This window comes from Lampetra planeri, chromosome 12, assembly GCF_965212315.1.
Source record: "Lampetra planeri chromosome 12, kcLamPlan1.2.h2, whole genome shotgun sequence".
In the NCBI taxonomy this organism is placed as follows: domain Eukaryota; kingdom Metazoa; phylum Chordata; class Hyperoartia; order Petromyzontiformes; family Petromyzontidae; genus Lampetra; species Lampetra planeri.
Genome location: NC_136118.1, coordinates 8339922 through 8362719, shown reverse-complemented (window position 1 = coordinate 8362719; position 22798 = coordinate 8339922). Strand labels below are relative to the sequence as shown.

Below are 22798 nucleotides of genomic sequence, written 5' to 3'. Positions count from 1 at the left end.
AGGTGGTGTAAGCCTCCGAATTTTACTGTCGGGTGAGCGTACGTAGAAAGCGTCAATAGGCTCAAAATATCAAGGGAGGGAAGTCGAATGATTAACGGTGCATTTTATATTTTTAAAAAAGTGTGACCGCACTATTTCAATGAATAATTTACAGACCCTCAACAATGGCTGTGAGGTAGCAGGGAGATGGCAGCACAACAACGGATTGTTTCCGACTGCGCAGAGCTTTGAGTTATCAACCTTGCATGGGTCACAAGTGATTTTTCTGGTGTCCTCCCACGTTCGACCAAAACACCGGTACATGGCACCGGCCAAGCATCACGATGCAGGACCCTCCAGCGAACGAGTCTTCAGACTCAACAAAGTTTGCTTGGCTAAAGGGGGCCGTGGTGTAGTGGTTAGCACGCTGCGTTAAACCACTTCCATGTCTAACATTTCTGACGCAATGCTGTAACCACAAACTTTAAACTGGGAAACAACGCGAGACCTCGGCCGACAGGTTACAAATTGATTCGCGAGGCCCCGCAAATTAGTTCATGCCAGCCATCGTTTAACGATTGCTTACGGGCGGGCGAATCGCAAGCCCCCCCCCCTCCGCGCCGCTTGTAAACAGCCTGCATTGCGCCGCCGCGCGGTTTCGTTTACGCCTTGCAAACACATTTTTGGGGACTAATTTGACAATGCAAATTCCGTGCCAGGTCACAGTTTTGCATTGACGCTCTTGAAAAGCATCGCGCGCCATTTGCACCATCAGTTATCCAAGAAAAGTGCGTAAATTAAATGACGACGTGGTAACAGCCTGGAACACGAGTTTACAGCTTCTGATTAAGTCTACTCGTCAGTGTTTTACATTCAGGTGTCAACGCAGCTGGAAGCATCTGCACGCAGGAGGCCGATTTTCAAAGCGTCAACGCTGGTTTGCACCGTGGATAATATATATAGACAAAAATAACCATTTACTGATCAGAAACATGAAAATTTTACAAAAGTTGGAAAATGCACAAAGGTAGCAGAGGAGTTGAGCCGGCACTGCCGAGACTCTGGGTTCGAATCCGGGTTTCAGCCACCTACAAGAATCAAACCGGGTTCTCAAGTTTGTAGCAAGTTGAGGATGTCAGCCCAGTCACCAATGACCATCATAGTAAATCTGGTTCTGTAATGGCGCCGAGAATTAAAAACAATACGTGATGGACAACAGCACGTGGGTTAGGTAATAAACACGATTGTATGACTACATGCGGTGCAAAAGAAGTGCAACATACATACATGCATACTGTTCATTAAAGTGGGAGTTGGGCAAGAAACGCCAATGCAAGGGATGATGGACGATGGGCAAGACTGATGGCGGAATGGCAGCGAAAGTACAAAGGAGGGAATGTGCCTGGGTGGGTACAACTGCAGAGATGGAGCAATGAGATCAGCTCCGTGTATAGCAAGCGGGATGGACTGGTAGCATCACGGAACTTTGAGGGAATGGTGATGGTGTGGGAATCCTTTAATCACAATCGCTGCAGGTGATGAGCGATCGATGAGCGCCGGTTATTTAAAGTTGCTCGACGGAGAAAGAAATAATTTAGAACGCGCGCAGACACACACGCACACCTCTGCAGTTTAGTCTGGGGAAGGAAATGTGCAAGGCATCCGAGGCTCACGTGCCACCACGTTGGAAACGGCTTCGGGGGCCCGGGCAATGCGTTCGGGCGTTTGACGAGAGCGGTTATTTGCTGCCGCTGTTTTCGCAACGACAGAGGCCACGCGCGCGCGTGAACACTCATTTGTGCGCACGTTCGCATCCTCGCAAAGGGCCTTACAGGGAAGACTCTCTCGCAAAGTAGATTAACGAGGAAACGCGGCGACGTACGAGCCCGCCACGGGCTGTGTGTGAAAAAAAAAAACACAACAGTGTGAACATCAGATGTATTTAGGGCTCGTATACATCCACACGAGCCTAATTCGTCACTCCATCTCCATGATGGATCCTTATTCCTAAGTGCATTCCCTCCTTCGGCCGTCACTCTTGTCGCGGTTCAAAATTGACGTGTGTATACTTACGAATCCACGTGTGTCCCCCACCCTCCCCTCCCCTCTAGTTTAAACCAATTCTAACACTTTGGCTACATGATGAGAAACTGATCAGGCAATAATGTGCGTGCAGGCTGAAAATAAATAAAGGATAGCAATGAATAACAAAATACGAGACGCACCAAAAAATGTGATTTCCAGAGAAAACATATGGTTTCAACTATAAACCATTTAAATTTTACCAGAAGTGAGCACAAATGATAGCTCAACAAAGTGTCTTATCGTGGTGGAAATGATAGCGGTCAAATACTTGAAACGCATGTTGATTCTAAATGTTGGGTGGAAAAACCAGAGGACCTGGAGAAAAATACACGTGACCACGAGGGGAAGATGCAAACTCTAAATGCACAGGCATCGTCAGGGTCGGGATCGAACCAGGCGAGATAGTTAACATCTCGCCACTGTGGCACCATAACACCTAAACGCAAGCTGAATTCATTGTTCCAACTGCAGTGGACGTCCTTTCGGTGTCACGTGGGATTGGTGGTGTCACGTGGGATTGGTGACGTCACGTGGGGTTGGTGGCGTCACGCGGGGTTGGTGGCGTCACGCGGGGTTGGTGGCGTCACGCGGGATTGGTGGTGTCACGTGGGATTGGTGGTGTCACGGGACGTGGAAGGCACGATGGGTACGACCGATCGTTTGGCCACTATTGTGGCATTTTCTGCCATGGAACAGCTCGTTGTGTGAATTGTTACACAGCCATTCCGTGTCGGTTAGTTGGAGGAGTAGCTTTACTATTTGAGTTCAGGGTTAGGTCAGGGTCAGCGTTGGGATTTGCATCCCAATTGCCCTTTATCCATCGAGTAAAGCCTCACTTGAGTCTTAAGTATGTACGTTTGAATCCAACCGTGCTAATCGGACATGCCAGTCCCGCCTGTGGTAGTGCACGTTGGTGTCTAAATCTTTTGTATTCTTTTTGTATTAATTTTGATTCATATGTTGCATTTTCTGACTTAATGTGAACGATAAAACACAAATTCGCCTGTTTTCTCATTGAAAATAGGTACATTTAAAAATATCACTGTCCTGGTCACAAAAGCAAAGTTTGTGGGGAATAACAGCAATTTTTTTACTTTTAATGCATAAGCAATTACGAAATAACACTTATTACCCAGGAACAAAAATTGTGTTACATAGTGTTATTTGTTCGTATTAGGCATAGCATTAGGGTTGGCAATAAGGTAATGGTTAGCGATAGCATAAAGGTCAGAGTTAGAGGCTGGTTTTGGGTTCGTATCGGGGTTAACGTTCGTGTGGGACTAGATAAACGCCTATTATCAGCCTTGGCATAAAGATTAGTTTTAGGATTAAGGCTAAGGGGGTTATAGGGTTCGCATTGGGAGTTAAATTGAGGATTAGTGTTGGCATTAGGGTTGGGGTTAAGGTTGTGATGAGGATTACCGTGGTCACTATGGTGAAATTTTACCAACACAGCACGAGACACTGCTGGCATGGATGACACCACCACCATTTTACAGGCAGCGGGGGAAGGGGGGGGGCTAAATGATGCCTTGACTTGCTGGGGTGGTGGTGGGGGGAGGGGCTGTGGGTGGGGGTGAGAGGCAAGTGGGGTTACTGTGGTTGGTGGTGGTTGATTGGGAGCCTGTGACAGCCAGGTTGAGGGTAGCTGCTGCTCGGCTGACGGCCGTGTGACGTGCACGTGTGTGCGTGTGTGTGTGCGCGTGTGTGCCAAAAGTGCCAACTGATACAGCACGGGGCACAGCTGGTACATCTGTCAGTCATCTCGGCCAGTCAACCCATGGCACCTGGGTCTGTTCCGTGACCTCCTTCCAGCGATCCTTTCGACATTTCACGTGGCCTTAAAGTGGACATACCCTGGCACAAGCGCCGTGGTGACATCACCGCCACTTTGTGGCAAATAGCGGTTTTTGTTGTGTGTGCGAGTGCGTAGGGGGGAGTGGTAGTGTAGTGGTTAGCGCACTGCGCTACGAACCCAGCAACCCGAGTTTGATTCCTGCTCAAGGCCAATATCAGTGACAATTATCTGACACAGTCCTGAGCCTCCACCTAGGTCGACTCAGCTTCAAATGAGTAACTGGTGTGATGTGTAAACATTGCCACTCGGGAGACAACGGTGGTCGGGCGTGGTGCTGGGCACCCACCCTTTCCGGCCTTCATAAGTGCTCACTAACAGCACTTGCCCCAACAGTCTGTGAAGGCTATATGGAGGGGGGTGGATCTTTGTCTTTGTGTGCGTGTGCGCGTCCCGCACTCACGTGCTTCGCTGCTGTCCGCGAGGTCCCCACGACGCGGCCGTGCTCATCCACGACGTCCACCCCCTCCTGCAGCTCGTTGTGCCGCATCAGCAGAACGTTGCACACGTTGGCGGTGGCTGTTGAGTTTCCGCATGCGAGGGGGGACGCTTTAGGACCGGGTCGCGCCCCGGCACGTTTCTTTTTAGGGTAAATCGTTTCTGGTCAATCGTGGCCGGCAATATTTGTCGGCGCCGTTTTCGAACGCTTTGACAAATTTGCTCGCGCAAAATCGGGCAAATATGATCGCTGCCACCAGGGCCGGATGAAGGCACGGGGGCTTTAGGAGCTGCAGCCCAAAGACCTCTGCCATCTGGATGGCCTCCAGAGATGAAGTTAAAAGTTATTTCATTTGTGAATGCTGAATTTTATTTGTTGTTAGCCTTGTAATAATAAATTATATTTTTTCTTTAACTTTGTTTTCCTTTTGAAAATATTACTGGGGGCCTCACAGTACCTGTAGCCCAGGGGCCTACAAAATCTTAATCCGCCCCTGGCTGCCACCACTCGTGGGTGACTGGGATGGCAACGTCGAATGGGATCACAGAGATCACGTGGCTGCCCGGGGGTGCTCTGTGGGCCAATCAATGTTCAGCGAATGCTCTTTTCAATAAATTATGTTTTCATCGGCTAGACACGACTCCGTCACTCAATGCCACAGATGTCCCCCCCCACACCGCTCCCACCAGGGATTCAAATCAGTGTTCTCATTTGTACAGTTTTGATGACTACATTTGCTTACATGTGAATTAACATTTCATTTGCATAAATCATAACTAATCTCACACACAAAATTCCATGCTTGAATCATGAGCCTAAAAAAAACTTAGGGGAGGACCAGAACCAGTTGAAATATTCATCACCGATGTTGGCCATGAGTGGGAATTGAATTCGGGCTGCTAGGCTCATGGCACAGTGCGCTAACCACTGCACTACCGCTCCCCGTCCGATGGGAACGCACGCACGCAGACACAAAGACACTCCAGGAGCATACGCCGAGTAACTGGAGACTAGGAACGGCTGTGGCTAGCGAAATAAAGACGTTTGAGGTGACACAGAAACACGCGGTGACATCTTAAGGGGGTGAAATGAAATAATCCAACAAAAAAAAGACCCCGTTATTTATTTATTCATCTCTGTCCACCGCCCTCGCCCATGAACAAGGCCTCGTCACGCGAGGCAAGGGCAGAGCAGCTCATTAACCTTTAACGGGCCTGGTCTAAAGCCGATAATGAGGACGTTAATAGAAGTTTTAAGTCCTTATGCGCTTAATAATTAAACTGCCCTAGCTCGCTCGCAAATCTCCCTGGAAGCCTTTAATTGCCGCGCAACTCACGAGTCCTCCATTAATTAACGCCGCGCCAAAACTGAATAAGCTACCGAGTCTGGCGGCTATATGATACATTTATTTTAGAGAGCTCATTATAAAACCTTGGGTTGTTTTCTTTCTGCTCCGCAATGTTGGTGATTTTCTCAACTTTTTCTCTCAATTGTATTATTTTGCGACCACGTTTTCTTTTTTTTTCGTGTGGAGGAATTTCTGCAATAGTTCTGCGTAATGCAAGTGCTGCTCACTGTTAATGAGTCTTCGCACTTTTTGTTCGCTAGATTTCCCATGAAACACCTAGCGACGATAATGCAGCTTAATCGAATAAAACAATGCATTTGTTCAAGTTGAGAAACTTTGTTTTCAAATAGAGAATAGTTTATCTTTCACGATCACCTTTCTCACGGAGATTTAGGCGTTTTCACAGTAGCCTCCTGATTACAAATGGCCGTGATCGGACACAGTCTGTCACGTGCACCCTAACTCAACTTAATCTTCATTCCATTTTTCAAAAATAACTTTTTAGGAAAAAATGTTAAGACACGCGCGTTCCTTTTTTTTTTTCAAACTCAAAGAACACTTTTGCAAGAACATGTACATATAATCGTATCCATCCCATACATTTGACAAAACAACGTAGATCCAAACAAACGACACTTATTTGAATAAAATATTTTGGCTCGCACGCACATTTCAGTGGCATTAGCCTCTCCCCGAACAACAACAGCAACAAGCACCAAAAAGAAAGGCCGATGTTGACACTGACGATGTCACCTGTTCAAGGTTTTTAACAGAAACGGAGGAAACTGTGGCTTCGTCACAAGGGCTGTAAAATAAAAGTGAAATTCAAAACAGCGGAATGTGGAAGGGGTGGATGTGGAGCGTCATGTAAGGTGTGTGTGTGGTGTTGCGGTTGGGGAAGGAGAGGGTGGGGTAGTTTGGGGGGGGGGGGGTAGAAGTGGGGGGGGGGGGTATTAGTGGGGGGGGGGGGGTAGAAGTGGGGGGAGGTAGAAGTGGGGGGAAGTATAAGTGGCCGGGGGGGGGGTATTAGTGGGGGGGGGGGGGGGTGTGCGGTCGTTGTGGGTGTGAGAACTTTACCCACGGCAGGGAAGGGAATGAGGCGCTGGATGAGGAGACGGGTGGCCGGGCTGAAGCCACTGGCTCTCTGAATGAAGACGTTTAGTCCCACCTGCCGATTTCACACGAGCACACCACGCAAGACAACACCAAGTTCCCCCGTGTAGCCTATTAACAGGCTGCTGGAGCAAATGCTGCTAAGCGAGCACCTATGAAGGCCAGAAACCACGCCCGACCGCCTTTGTCTCCCCAGTGGCGATGTTTTTACACACCGCACGACCCGGGAAAGGTCCAGGACAAGTTCAGATAATCTTCACCGGTGTTGGTCGTGAGCGGGAATCGAACTCGGGTCGCCGGGTTCGTAGCGCAAGGCGCTAAACGCGACACTACCGCTCCCCACACAACCACACATCCCGCACAACCACACACGCACGTAGACACATGCACGCACAAACACTATGCTTACACATGCTGTCTAATATGTATAGGGGTAAAGCCGTGTAAGTGCCAACTTTAAAAAGTGACAAAATATAAGGATTTTTTTTTACTTAAAACAAAACGTAAGCGATTACTTCAGGCAAACATCATGTATAGTTCGTCGACCTATTTGATAAGGGAGAAATACTCATGAGATACCCATGGTATCGGACACACAAACACTTTTTTTTACTGCGCTGTGGTTTTGATGCTGCATTCCATTTCACGTATTCGTCAAACCTGATTTAATCCACTTACAAGTCATATTTTCTAAAACCTTTAAAATTATACCCAATTAGTGTTCTGTATTTTTTTGTCACAGTTTTCCTAATCTCTGAAACTGCTGCCAGATTACCGAAGAATGTTGTAAAGTAATTCTACCTGAAATGTCGACTCAATTCCCTCTTGGGCCTGGACAATTATGCCCACAATTCCTTCTCGTGAGGAAACGACAACAACAAAAACTGCGGATGGGCACATTTCTCTCCATTTTGTCAGTGTCTTGAGATTCACACGCGATTCGACAATTTGTAAAACTAAATTGGAGTGAATGTCAAACGTCATGGCTTGAAATTTGCCAAATTTGACAATGTCTCACCATTAAGGCTGCACAACATGGACATCAAGGGCCTTGTTATTTACATTTCATTTCCCGAGAAGCTCTTTTGTTCAACGGAGCAGTGTGCCTTTTGGCCAAAGAGCTAAAAGGTCGAATGCTTACGAGATGATCGATTTATTTGCACACACAAAAAAGAAGTGAGGTCATTTTTTCGTATTTTTTTTTTCATTTTCCATATGTTCTAATGTATCTCTTTCAGCCAGATACGAGGTGTGCAGTCCAGCGGTGCAAGTAACATGCCGACTGGATGGACAGGAAGCTCTTGCGATGTCGAGAACGAGACGTCACCCCAATACACGGATCCGTCAGCTGGCTGCTGTTCTATTCACGTGAGCTGTGACCGGGAATCGAGCTTAGGTTTCGTAGCACAGTGCATGAACCAAATTCACCCCCCCAGTTAACAAGGATGTGTATTTTAAAACTATCCTAACATTTATTGGGCGCAACTTGTTCTGGTGATATACAATTGAAAATGTTTCTGAACTCTAGTTGTGTATACTGTGTTTATCGTACACAAAGACAAAGATCCCCCATGTAGCCTAAACAGACAAATCGAGGCAAGTGCTGTTAGCGAGTAGCACACCTATAGCATACAAAGGGGGTGGGTGGCCAACACCATGCCCGGCCGCCTTTGTATCCCGAGTGGAGATGTTTGCACATCACACCAGGTACTCATTTGAGGCCGAGTCGACCTAGGAGAGGCCCAGGACCGGTTCAGATAATCGTCACTGGTGTTGGCCGTGAGCGTGAATTGAACCGGGGCCTACAGGTTCGTAGTGCAGCGCGCTAACCGCTACACTACTGCTCCCCACTTACACACGCCGACACGCACACAAAAACAAACGCACACAAACGCAGGTGTGCATTCAGAGACCCCGTTTACGCGTCGTGTTTATTGAACCTCAAGCCTGCTTGCTGACACTCTTCGTGCAACCACAAAGCAGGATCATTAACAAACTTGAGAGCAGTCTATTTTCTACGGAGGCTCACCAATTTAGGCATAATTATACACATTTAATCATTACTGCTGCAGATAGCGGCCTGAAGTAATTTTAAAAGTTGGTCAATATGACATAATTAATGCACAATTGTGTGCATATCTCCCCTCTCATTGCGAGTGTTTTTTTTTATACAATAGCATATATAATGTTGTATTATAATGCAACACTTGCAAAAGGAAACTTCAACTCTATTGTAAAAATGCAAGCTATAATCGCGTTTAAACGCTCCACTTTAGTTTCGTGCAATTCAAATTGTAAAGCGATATCTCGTTAAGAGTTTTAAAATAATATAAAAAAGCGGGACAGAAATACACACCGGATTTCCACTTTAACTGCGAAACAGCAATTTTAGTTCAAGGAATAAAATAAAATATTTCAGAGCGTTATAATTAAAAGCTTATTTTAATAAAAAAAATATTAATAAAAATAATAATAAAAAAACACACAAGATAATATTAGAGATGGTTGGTAGGGTACAATTATATTTTTTAATAACTTTTTTTTTGCAGAAAAGTCAACAGTACAATTAAGGCGCGACAAATCGGCAATTGTGGCACTGCTGAGGAAGGAAAAAAAACGTGTTCTCGACAATTGCAGACGTGATAAAAAAAATCTAATTAGCGTTACGCATATGCAGCCAACCTATGAGCCACATTCTATCATTTGAAAAATTCTCAACAGTCAACTAAATAACTGCTTTGTGCCGAGTTAGACAAGAGTGGACAACAACTGTCCAGCTTACGATAAATTGACACTTTGAAACTTTGGATGAGCGTATATATTTTTTTTGCACAAATTTTTCCACTCGAAATGCCAAAATGAACTTTCATTTATGAGTTTCTAAAGAGCCGCCAGTCCCAATCACCCATGTCACGGAGTACAGCCATAAGCCAGTGATGAAAATTCCACATTTCTCTGGCAGTGACCGTTTCTTCAAACAGGGCAATTATTGACTTCTGCCAGGGCTTTGAACTCACGACATCACAAAGAGAAAACGCATTTTCTACGACTATGACACACACCTCTTAGTTGACCGCGGTGGACTGGAGGTGAGATGTGTATCACAACCGCGCAGTCAAACTCGTCAACCTGAGTTCAATTCCCGAACTCATAGGGAAGTGCAGGCAAAGTGGGGTGGGGGATTGCCACACCCACACTATTGCCTTGGGTCCTGGGACTCTGTCGGCCAGAGGCCAGATTACAAGCTCCCGGCACTGCGGCGCTCCGGGACAAGTTGGACACATCAAAGGGACACACTCCTGGGGCTCGAGCTTGGGCTCGCTGCTGCGTGGGGACAAACGCGTTAAGTAATATTACACCCCGGGCGACCCTCGAAAAGCCGGCAAATCTGCGCAAAGAGAGTGAATAGCAAACAAGCAAAAAGGGGATTAGACCACATAGCCCACATCACCTTCCACTCTACCGAGTCCTCCCCCACCACTACCACCACCACCCTCCGCCCTCCTTTCCAAACCTCCACGACCTCTCCACCCGAACTTACACCCCACAATGAGTCGCCCTCCTGATCTAACGTCCGGTGTCACTGCCCCCCCCCCCCCCCCGAACCTGCAACTCCAATACGCCAACCCACACTGACCAGCATGGTGAAGTATGGTCATATAAGCAAAACGAAGCCCACCATGCCCCCTTTACCAAAAAGTGTCGGAAGGCCTTATTGCAATCGAAGTGACCAAGAGTTGTAAATTATCAAATGATTGTTAATGCTACTGTTAAACCCGCATTCTACGAATTATAGAACGTTCCAGAAAGTAAGACGCACCCCAAACTAAAGTTGTACAAATCTAGTCTAACACACAGAAGACAAAGATCCCACATGTAGCCTTTACAAACTGTTGAGGCAAGTGCTGTTCGCGAGCACCTATGAAGGCGAGAATGGTAAACGAGGGGGTGTGTGGCCAGCACCACGCCTAGCCGCCTTTGTCTCCCTCGTAGCGATGTTTTTATGCAATGCACCAGGCATTCATTTGAGGCTGAGTCGACCTAGGGAAGGCCCAGGACCAGTTTAGATAATCGTTACTGGTGTTGGCTATGAGCGGGAATCGAACCCGGGTTGCCAGGTTCGTAGCGAAGCGCGCTAACCGCTACATTAACTCTCCTCACACACACACATACACACACGGACACACACACCGACTTTAGATACACACACATGGAGTTACACACACATATCGACGTATACACATACAGCGACTCACACACACACACATCGACGCACACACACATGGACCTATGCACACACATCGACTCACACACACACACATAGACTTACACACACATACATGGACTCACACACACAAACACATAAAATTGAATTAACCTTAAGCGTTGTGTATTTTGATTGAAATCGCTAAATAAAATACTTAAAAGTTGACGGATGGGAAAAAGGAATAGCGCTTGCTCACCGCGGGGCTTACGGCGTGGTACCTGGCTAAATTTTTTAAACATACACCCCACGGTTTGCGAGCCAAATCCTTCGCAAGCGTGCGTCCACAGACAGACAGACAAAGATTGACGTTTATAGGTTAGAAGATGACGCACTCCCAACTTTTGCTTGAGAACACTGGGGGGAAATGCGGTTGTATCCACTTTCCAAACTCAGAAACAGAATCTTTATTTATCCTGGAGAAATCCGATGACCTACAAAGCTCTTTTCCACAGATGCCCAGAAGGGGTGGGGGTCAGAGAGATACAACAATAAACAATACGAAAAACGATAAGATTTCAAAGTATAGGAAAATGTAAGCAAATCACTCAAATACTAAAATAAACTATTGCATTTTTGTTTTACCAGGTTAAGCTCAATAAACTACGAGTTATTTTTCAGAAGCAACCTGGCCGGAAATTATAGTACAACAGAGTGGATTTTGTGGAAATGTATTTAGAGTAGCCAAATAATCATCTGGTGTTGTCTTGCAAGCTGTCAGCTCGCAGGAGATGCCCCTTGTAACTCGTGGAGGCGTTGCACCCTCGAGTCGCGGATTGTAACCCTTAGCCCCTAACGGAATCGTTCCAACTGCTGGACGAAGGGTGGTTTTAACGAGTGTGAAACGTGCTCCGTTCTTCTTTTCGAACCCCGACAAGCCAAAAACGAAAAACGGCGAGCTTCCTTTCTATTTACGCTTACAGGCCCCGGAGGGTGAGGAGAGCACGTGGAGATGAGTCGCATTCGGAAGAGAGATCGGGTGCAAAATATACGGGACGGGGATTAATTACAATTAAAGACGAAATAAATAAATTGTCCACAGACATAATAACTGAATGCATACTGCAACAACCATGAAATGTAAGACCCCAAATCAATTTAAAAATGCAATAGGCGTTTGGTGGATAGACTCTAGTTTCTGGCATTAATCTGCGAAGAAATAATTGCGTTCATGATAGCCAAATACATTTAATTTGCCGAATGAAATTTGATCGAAATTGCAAGAGATGAAAGATGCAGGGCGCACACAACGTCGTTCGAGGCAGGGTTGTGTGCTGCACCAAATCACCCGAACAATGCCACCGCTATCACCCCAACCACCTCACCACCCCTGCACAACAACGCCACTGCACTCGCTCCAACCATCGCTGCACAAACTTCCTCCTCGCCCCCTCCCCCCCAAACAACATGCCCCCTAACCCAACCCCCGCAGCTACCCAGGCCGTCCACGCTGTGGTCGGTCGCGTTAACGCCCAATTACCAGCCGAGTGGCACCGTGTCAGAGACGAGGCGGGGGACCCCATCCGCACTCGCTCAATCCGCTCTGACGGGGGGAGGGCACCTTCACGCTTCCGCAGCCTTTGAGGGGGGGGGGGGGTGCTGCTTTAGCGACTTAGCGGAGCGCTGGCCCCAAAGAAACGGCCCTTGTGCTCGGGGTGAATGCGCAGTGCTGCGTGCGCTTTCCTGTGCGTGTGTCTGTCCGTTTGCGTGCGTGTTTGGGAGAAGTATTGTCGCGGTTATCGCACTGCGCTACGAACCTGCTCACGGCCAACACCAGTGACGATTAACTGAACCGGTCATGGGCCTCCCCTAGGTCGACTCAGCCTCAAATGAGCACCAGGCACGGTGTGTAAACGTCGCCAATGTGGACACAAAGGCGACCCGGCGTGGTGCTGGCCAACCATCCCCTCGTGTGCTGCAGCGGCCTTCATAGGTGCTCGGGTAACAGCACTTGGCCCAACAGTCTGTTAAGTCTATACGGGGGTTCTTTGTCTTTGTGTGTGTGTGTTTGGAAGCGTATGCAAATGCATCTTTATAAAGTGAGCGGTAGCATAGTGGTTAGCGCGATGCTCTACGAATCCGGCGACTCGAGTTCCATTCCTGCTCACGGCCAACACCACTGACAGTTACCTAAACCGGTCCTCAGCCTAGAGAGAGTCAAGTGAGGCTTTCTGGGGCAAAACAAACGTCATTATTGAGGTTAGCGAGCTTGGGCAGGACGCGTAACTAGAAGGGATGACGGCCGACGGGCACGGCTAACACCAGCGTCTTCCAAAGCAGGAAACGTGCACGGGCGGCAGTCCAATGTCGAGATGTAGCACAGAAAGAGCAGCTGTAGATGTGTCATTCTGGTTGTACCACGTGTTATTTGGCACGATGCTCGACGGAATATTCAGACTCCGAAGAAGCTGCCAGCGCATGGAGCGTAACGTCGGACATCGTGCCGAACAGCACGCGGCACGACCCTGAACACCCCCACGCAGCGGCGCCGGACGAATTGGCTGTGGCCACAGCTCAGCCGGAGACGGCAGCTTCTGGGGAGACCTCCATCCAGCAGTGGGCTGACTCTCACGGATCACGACGACGATCGATGTCGGACGGAGAACACGCGAGTGATTTCGCACGGGGAGCTCGTTAGCCATCGGGCCCGCATGCCGCCCGCCGCTCACCACGAGCCCCCTACCCCACCCCCCCCCCCCGGTTCACGCCTCCCCACCACCCCCTGGGCTGTCCCCATTGAGAGAGGCACTGCCTCAAGCAGGGAGGCTCCTACTCGCACATAATTGACGCAGCCGAACACAGGGGAGGGGGCGGGGGGGGGAGTTAATCGGGGCAGGATTCCCAGCCACGCTTGACCGCCTGTTCAGTGTGCGATTTTCGGATCGGCTCGGCTCGTCAGTGGAGGGGGGCGGTGGCGAGGTGGGGGAAATAGGGGGGCGGGCGGGCGGGCGGGCGAGCCTTCTGGTGCTAAGGAGAGGGGGAGAGCGTTGTGCGATAGGGGTCACAGTGGTAAGTGGCAGAATTCAGCTCACAAGATCCGACCTTAAACGGCTCTCGACGACGCTATCCGATTTGCCAGGCGCGCGCGCAGGTGTGGGCCGAGGCGAAAAAGCCGTGCCCACGGGCTCCGTGTGCCGAGACGCACTGAACGCTCTCCCTCGACAGTGCACGCACGCTCTCGCCTCCACAGCACAGGGGCACATTTTCAGCCGCGTCTGTCCAGATCGGTAAAACGCGATACACACCACATTCAATTCAGGATACCTCTCACTGTGGCAACTGCCCGATGGACTTTGCAACCGCTGGGCCAAGGCCGGCATGTGGTTGGAACCATTGGAGCATGTTTAGTGTATTCCCCACCTGCATTCTAGAGCAAAAGTTGTCGGCGAGTCTCATAATGTGTTCAGTTTGTGTGTGTGCATGTGTGTGTGCATGTGTGTGTGCATGTGTGTGTGCATGTGTGTGTGCATGTGTGTGTGCATGTGTGTGTGCATGTGTGTGTGCATGTGTGTGTGCATGTGGGGAGCGGTAGTGTAGCGGTTAGCGCGCTGCGCTACGAATCTGGCGACCCGGGTTCGATTCCCGCTCACGGCAAACACCAGTGACGATTTTCTGAACCGGTCATGGGCCTCCCCTAGGTCGACTCAGCCTCAAATGAGTACTTGGTGCGGTGTGTAAATATCGCTGCTAGGGAGACAAAGGCGGTCGGGCGTGGTGCTGGCCACGCACTCCCTCGTGTACCGTTCCGGCCTTCATAGGTGCTCGCTAACAGCACTTGCCCCTACAGTCTGTTAAGGCTATACGGGAGATCTTTGACTTTGTGCATGTGCGTGGGGAGCGGCAGTTCAGCGATTAGCATGTTGCGCTACGAACCCAGCGACCAAAGTTCGATTCCCAGTCAAGGCCAACAACAGTGACGATGATCTGAACAGGTCTCGATTCTTCCCTAGGTCGACTGTGTACAAACATCGCCACTGGGGAGACAAAGGCGGCTGGGTGTGGTGCTGGCCACCCCAACCCCTCGTGTGCCGTGCCGGTCTTCATAGGTGTTCGCTAACAGCCCATACCCCAAAAGTCTGTCCAGGCTATGCCATACGGGAGATCTTTGTATGTGTGCATGTGACCAGATCTGGATAACTCTCTTGACACCGGGCCACAGTGTCTGGGTTGTGGGGTCACGTGCAAACGACTCTGGGCAACCAGCGGCCCCGGAAATTATTTCCAAACACCTGGGACACCACCACATCCAGGATGCCACTGTGGCCGTGGCTACGAGTAAACGTAACTTGGCAGATGTCGTCTGTGCCAAAGAGGCCGAGATTAAGAACATGAGCCGTGTAAACAGCACGTTTGACCCCGTTTCGTTTGTGACACGTCTAGCCGTGCCTCGGGACAGCACTCAACAGTGAGTGACTCAACCCGAAAGCATCAAACCACTTTACTCCAAGAGCACAAAGACAAATACACCCGTGTAGCCTTTCACGAACAATGGGACAAGTGCTGTGAAGAAAGCACCTACGAAGGCCGGCACGGCACACAAGGGGGGACACGGGTGGTTAACACCATGCTCGGCCACCTTTTTGTCTTCCCAGTGCTGATGTTTACACAATGCACCAGGTACTAGTGAAAGGCTGAGTTGACCGAGAAGGAAGTCCAGGGATAGGTTCAAACACTGCTTTTCACTGATGTTGGCCATAGCTAAAAATTTAAACCAGGACTTGCTGGGTTTGCGGCGCAGTGAGCTTAATCATTACAGTACAGCACACTTTACAAAAGCACAGAAACACACACAAACGGACACACACACACGGACACACACAAGAAAACAAGTACATACTCAAACAGACGTACCCATCGACAATTACACTCAGACACGCAGTAGTGTAATTTTACAAATGTGGTTCGTGAACGTTAACATCAGGCACACACACAGACACACAGACACACACAGGCACATACACACAAACGTACCAGACATGTGCACGATTGCTAGCTCATTAAAAGGAGATCGAACCTCGGCTATGCAAGCGTCACACACAAGTCAGGTGTTTACTTTCAGAATAGTAGCTGGCCTACTTACAGCATCTCCATCGCGAGGTTACCCAGAATGCACCACATGCTTGTCAGACCTCGGAAGCTAAGTAGCCTTTGGGCCTGGGAAGTACAGGTTGTTACAGGCTGCATGGCTAGGCAGTAGGAAAGCCGATGGCAGGCAGCACAAAAAATATATTTTTGGACTGTACCTCGACGCTAATGCTTACGTAGGATCCTGCGTTAACCCCCACGATGGGCAAATTAGCGCGGTCCGAACAGAAAAACAGAACGCAAGACGCACACCCGCATGAAGCACCACACCCAGGTAGCCACCTGGGAGAAGGCAAAGCGAGCTGTCCGTGTGTCGTACCGCCCCTGTGTCGTATCGCGCGTCTGTGTCGTACCGCCCCTGTGTCGTATCGCGCGTCTGTGTCGTATCGCGCGTCTGTGTCGTACTGCACGCGCGTCGTTCCGCACGGCGTTCAACAATTCGTTCCGCGCGCCGGAGAGCTCCAGCTGCACATGGAGCGAAAACCGTCCGACACGTACGTGTGTATCTACGTTGAACTTCTTTTGCACCGTACATAGCCAACCGTGCTACTCGGAGGTGCATGGAGGGGGGGGGGGGTGGGAGGCGAAGGACAACCAACTAAACACACACAAAAAGCGAGGAGGACAACGGGCCAAACGACGCGGTGCACAATCCGAGAAACGCACTGGAGCGCCACCGCAAAAAAACTTCCTCCGCAGTACGACCTTTTCTTTTGTGAAAACTAATTTTCTCTTCCGGCTGCCGCGTGGCTCCGGTTTAGATCCCCGACTCAAATCCCGGGGCTCATCGCCAAGCACGGCAAAGCGACCGAGGATTTTCAAATTCCGCTCGCCAGGTGCGATTCCCGAAGGTCGCGCGGGCGGGGGGGGGGGGGACCCCTGCCCGCCACGTGGACGTGGGAATTGAAAGCGTGGTGAACTCACCGAGAGGCGAGTAAAAAAAGAAAACGGGGGGCGCGTAGCCATTTCGGTTCCCGGCTGCGGGTGGAAAAAGATAGTGGCTGCGTTTCCTCGACGACGCAGCTGGGGCTGCCGACACACGGAGCTTAGCGGAGATTGGAGATGATTTGGATGTTGACACCCTTCGGCGTGACACGTCGCATCAACACCCTCGCCGGATGTCAAGGGCGACCGGGCGCTGCGGGGGGGGGGGTGGAGGCGTGGGGCCAGCCGAGATTAGCGGCGTGTGGCGCGCGCTTAGAGCAAGCGGTGCAAGACGGGGCGCTGTTATCACAGACGGCACCGCGCAAAATGTTCCATTTCCTTTCGGCATTCTCATGCTGAGGACCTAGTGCGTCGTGATCCGGCAACTTGATGATCTGTCACGATTCATGGGTCGCGGTACTTTCATTTTATATTTTTTTATACATTTTATCCGAACTAACTTTGTATGCGTTGTCTGTCGCGCCTGTTCACCGTTTGTACTTTCTCACTTGTTTTGCCTCGCTCTGTCTGACTTCTACCATCTCACGTGGTCTGTCTAATTTATTTTGTATTAACCTTCTTGTATTTTCCCGTTACATAGATATTGCTTGTCTTGTTTGTGCTGTCTCGTAAGCTCCGGGAGCCGAGCGCATCAGATGTAATGTACAGCCCTTTATCAATCCACTGCTGGATTAAGGCCATCACACGTATACAAAGACAAAGATCCCCCATATAGTCTTAACAGACTGTTAGGGCAAGTGCTGTTAGTAAGCACCTATGAGGGCCGGCACGGTACACGAGGGGAGGGGGGGGGGGGGGTGGGTGGCCAGCACCAAGCCAGGTCGCCTTTGTCTTTCCAGTGGTCGATGTTTACACACCGCACCAGGTACTCATCTGAGGCTGAGTCAACCGAGGGGAGGCCCAGGACCGGTTCAGATAATCGTCACTGGGTGTTGGCCTTGAGTGGGAATCGAACTCGCGTCATCGGAAGTCGCAGCGCAACGCGCTCACCGCTGCACTACTGCTCACCATAATCCACTTTCATTTCTCACGCACATTTTCTTCAACGCACTGCATCGTAAGCGTACGAAAATCGACGTTCAATCGATGAGCCGCGTACATCGTTACGTGGCCAACGGCGAGCGACGTGCCGCTATGCCGGCAGCCGCCAGACTCTGGTAGGGCCGTGTGGTCCGCGATGGGGTTAGGTAAGAAAATAAATAATGTGCACATGCCTGGGGCTAGCGAGCCGGAACACACAGGAAATTACAGGTAATGCCGTACACCCAGGAGTGGCGGAGTGGGGGCATTGGGGTCAACCCCAGCAAAGCAAAGGCGCTATTGGAAGAACAGATGAAGTCGGCAGGCTTCCCCCATCAGCTGTGCCCATCATTAAAAAGGAGCACCGGGCCATGATCGATCCACTGCTGAATTAACAGCCCACCCAGAAAAACCCGTCGCATATCCCCCAACGGTGTTGCAATGCTAAAACAATCCTCCCATGGCCAACGTGCCAGCAGATTTAATCGTTCCGTCTCCTTGATGGACGTGCTTTCGTTCTCTCTCTTTGCTGCGTTACAACTTGGGCTGCCGCTCAGTCGTTACTCTTGCCCATCGGCAATCATCCCCTTGGAGTGACACGGCCTGCCTTATCGCTCAAAACGATGTCGTACGTATGTATGTTGAACTTATTTCGAACCGTACGTAGCCAACCGTGCGCTAATCGGGGGTGGTGGGGGGGGGCGGCAACAAACTAAACATAAAAAGCAGCTCGAAAGAAATTCGCTTTCAATTTAGATTTAAAATTGTATAGCTCCACCGGCTTTCAAACACGTTTCCTAATCCACTGCATTAACCAATTCTAACACTTTTGTTTGACAGTGGTTTGTAATTATTGTGTGTGACAAATACGCGTACGACTTTTAGTTGAATGCAACTTCTATAAAGCTTCTAATAGCTGCCGATAATTATACTTCACGTGTTTGTTTTTTTGAGATATTTGTATTCGGCGAGGGTGATGATCGTAGTTTATCCCAACTAAGGACGTGCCTCGTTCATCGGCCGTGTATAAACTATTTGGCTAATTTTAAAAGAGTGTCGCTCTCCTTTGGCATCACCGTCCACTAAGTATGTCGCATTGCGGAGCCGCGTGGGATGGCGACAGCTCAGAGAGGCCTTCGTCCAGTAGCAGATTAATCGCGACTGACGATAACTGATTTATTATGCGCATGTGAAAATATGCAACTATATCCTTGACACACATATTGAATGAAAATATCATCGTTTTTAGAAATCAAAACACATCATATTTCAATAAGCAAAGCACATGAATGACAATTTATATGTCTAAGCTGATTTATCAATGCTACTGTTGAAAATGCTGGTGTTATGTAACGCTGTATATGTTTTTGAGAAAAATATTAAACGGCTCTCGTTTGATTTTTTTAAAGTATAATGCATCATTCAAAGCGTTAGAGTTTAGGGTCAGGGGTGGCTGAATGTAAGTGTAACTATGGCTGTGACGATGGCTGTGGTAGTGCAGAGCAGTAGTGTCGTGGTTAGTGCACTGCGCCATGAACCTGGTGACCCGAGTTTAATTCCTGCTCACAGCCAACACCAGTGACAATTATCTGAACCAGTTCTGGGCCTCCCCTAGGCCGACTTAGCATCAAGTGAGTACCCGGCGCAAAGTGTAAACCCTCACCACTGGGGAGACAAAGGCGGCCGGGCATGGCGCCGTCCAGCCACGCCCTCGTGTGCCGTGCCGGGCTTCAATAGGTGCTCGCAATCAGCACTTGCCCCAACCATCTGTTCAGGCTATACAGGGGATATTTATATTCGTGTTTTTGAATCCGACAATGGCCGTAGTTTAACGGTGAGAGCGACTGCGGTTGAACGTGACACTCAAGAGAGAGTGTGACCCTGGCTGCGGGGGTGGCCTGTGGCGACGGAACACTCACCGCGAGCACCACCGCGCTGCCCACTGCTCCCAGGTATCCCTGCGCGAAGCGCGCGGTCGGCGTTGGCTGTGGTGGGCAAAAGGCGCAGAAACGTCGAGGTCACAGGCGAGAAACGGAGAAAACAACGTTTTGACTTGCGACCGAATTTGCACGCGCGAGCGCGCTTAAGTGCTTCAACATCGCAGCAATTACAAGTACAGTATCGAAACGACAAGATTCGTGCGATTTAACGAAATGTAACGCCGCGACGGAACATTAACCAACGTATTCTCACCAACGCCCAAAAACAATAACGACGTTTGTCGTTGCTGCCGTTGAATTAAACGAGATGTTTGTGAACGGTGCGGCAATATTAGCAGAGGGCACGACACTTCAGTCCTCCACTATTACGCTCACGTTAGCGAGCAGAGCATTTCCCAGATGCTCGATACATTTACACAATAACAAATTAAACAGTCACAGCCCTTTGACAAATCCGCTGCTGGATGAGGCCTACAGATACAGATGAGGCTCATGGGGTGCCGTTGTGGCGAGATGTTAACTCCCTCGGTTGGTATGCAGGGAGTCGTGGGTGGGTTCAATCTCGAACCAGACGCCTGTACATTTGGAGTTTGCATTTTCTCCCCGTGGCCTCGTGGATTTTTCTCCGCGTCCTCAGATTTTTCCCTCTACATTTGTAAACATGCATTTATAGTCTACTTGGTTCTTTAGGTAAAATCACGTAGAAGGGAAATAATCAAATAATAAAAATAAAACATAATAAAATACAATTATTTTATTATTGCCCTTCTACATGACTTTACCGAAAGAACCAAGAAGATGAATCCCTGCAGTCACGAAAGCTTTAAATCGAAAAATGCATTTATAGTGTTTGACTGCAATCAATTTCCAATTGATAAGCCGCTTCGTTGAAAAACAGCTATATAGCGCAGTGGGCCTTACCTGGTAAATAAAAATTGTTAAGTTGAAAGTTTAGATACGATGATAAAAAATATATATTTCGAGATGTACATTCTTATTTTTGTTACAATTAATATAATAACCCTCCACAGCTTAAACAACAACAACAATAAAAAGTCAACGCGCTCATCGATAACAACGCGGCATTCAAAGTGGGCAAGTAAAAATAACGTGGGCGACGTTTTTGGGCTTTGGGCAGTCTTCTTCACAGCACACGGCGGGGTGCGTGCGGGGCGTGCGGGGCGTGCGGGGGTGCGGGAGGAGCAGGAGGAGACGGTGATGGCAATGTTCTTACGCTCGTGATGCGTCCGCTAAATTGTGCTCTGCAGGACTCGAATTACTTGCGATGACTGAAAATTCACCGATATCACTGAGGGGCGGCCGGTGTAAAAAAAAAACAAAGGAATGCGGCAAGCGCGTAATAAAACGCAGAACAAAAAAACGCCGTTCAAAACTTAAAATAAGAAGGGATACTTTAAGTGTAAGCGTATGACATGCTGATGTAACTCTTAGGCCAATGGAGTAGAATAAAAGTATACAATTCAAGGCAAGAACAATACAAAAGCACTGTTCAATCGAATAACAGGCCCGAATCGTGACGATTAGTCGAATCGATTTCAGGATGGAGGGTGGTTAATGGGTGGTTAATTCTTAGGTAGCAGCCAGTGACCCTATCGGGTGGACATGTGGGTGCTGTTTGGACGCGGCAGGGGATAGGAGGGCAGTCAGGTGGGCTTGGCACCGCCGACAGCTTTCATGGACCCGACTTTGATGTCTCCCGAGGCCGGCCAAGGGAGGTAATGGATATCCCGGAGGCAGGGGGGGGGGCATCGCCATCCCTCGTATCATCTGCCGCGAGGTCCTGACACGGAGAGTTCGCGCGCCGCGGCCGGAAAGAGAAGCAACGATGGCCCTCCGGTAAAGAACACTGGGCGTTGCTGTTGTTTGTTGGCCAGCGAAGCGAGGCTTTAGGGCCGGGATTAGTCACCTGAACCTGGGAGCCCGAGAAGAAAGAGCGAGACAGCGAGCGAGCGAGCGGAGTGAGCGAGGGGACAAAGCGCTACTTCGCCGTTTGCGTGCGAGCGTCGCTCGTTTTTATTATTGTTCTCGCGCGATGCAATGCGCACAAAAACCAATTAGGGCGAAAACAATTTGAGCTCGAGCGTCGGTTTGCCACTTTAATTGGCGGCGCTACTCGGAAACATCGACGTGTTTTGAAGTGCGGCGCACGCGTACCCCCCCCCCCCCCCCCGCTTTGCAAGAAGCGAGCGGGGGGGGGGGACGCGGGCGTGCTGCTCACGGCCGCCGAAATCACGCGGCCCGCGATCGAGAGCTCGCCGTCGTAATGAGAGCGTGCGCATCACGCACCACGACGGGGCACCCCCTCTCCCCTCCCCTCCCTCCCTTCCCTCCCCTCCATCCCTCCCCTCTTCTCCAACCATGCCTCTCCATTGACCCACACCCATCGACCACAACCCCTCCCCAACATCTCGCTAGTCCTATTAAAACGTAACGTTGCGACCTTCCACTGCTGCCTGTTGACTAATTGTTAACGGTCGGGTTTGTACGAGGCTGCCGTGTTGTCTCTAAATAGGGATCTTTGTTCCGTGGATTCGCTTCCTGGGGGGGGGGTTTGGCCGGCCTTCTTACTGCGTCTGATCACTCGCAAAGCATTTGGAAAATTGATTTACAAGCGTTGGAAGTCTACGATGTGCGCTATGAGCAACGGCACTGAAAGGCGAACAACAAGTGAGAAGGGGGAATATTTAACGCGCCGGAGATGCGG

The 22798-nt window shown here is 49.6% G+C and overlaps 1 protein-coding gene across 2 annotated transcripts in view; it reads right to left on the bottom strand.

The window, feature by feature from the left end:
• Nucleotides 1–22798, bottom strand: part of SFXN5 (sideroflexin 5) — a 132447-nt gene that overhangs the window by 40388 nt on the left and 69261 nt on the right. Inside the window, exons 9-11 of one of the 2 annotated variants that reach the window (XM_078599406.1) lie at nucleotides 20053–20118; nucleotides 6784–6874; nucleotides 4323–4438 (exon numbers count right to left, since the gene is read on the bottom strand). In XM_078599406.1, coding sequence (XP_078455532.1) covers nucleotides 4323–4438; nucleotides 6784–6874; nucleotides 20053–20118 — 273 coding nt within the window. The remainder of the gene's footprint in view (nucleotides 1–4322; nucleotides 4439–6783; nucleotides 6875–20052; nucleotides 20119–22798) is intronic. The other variant, XM_078599407.1, reaches the window with a different exon arrangement.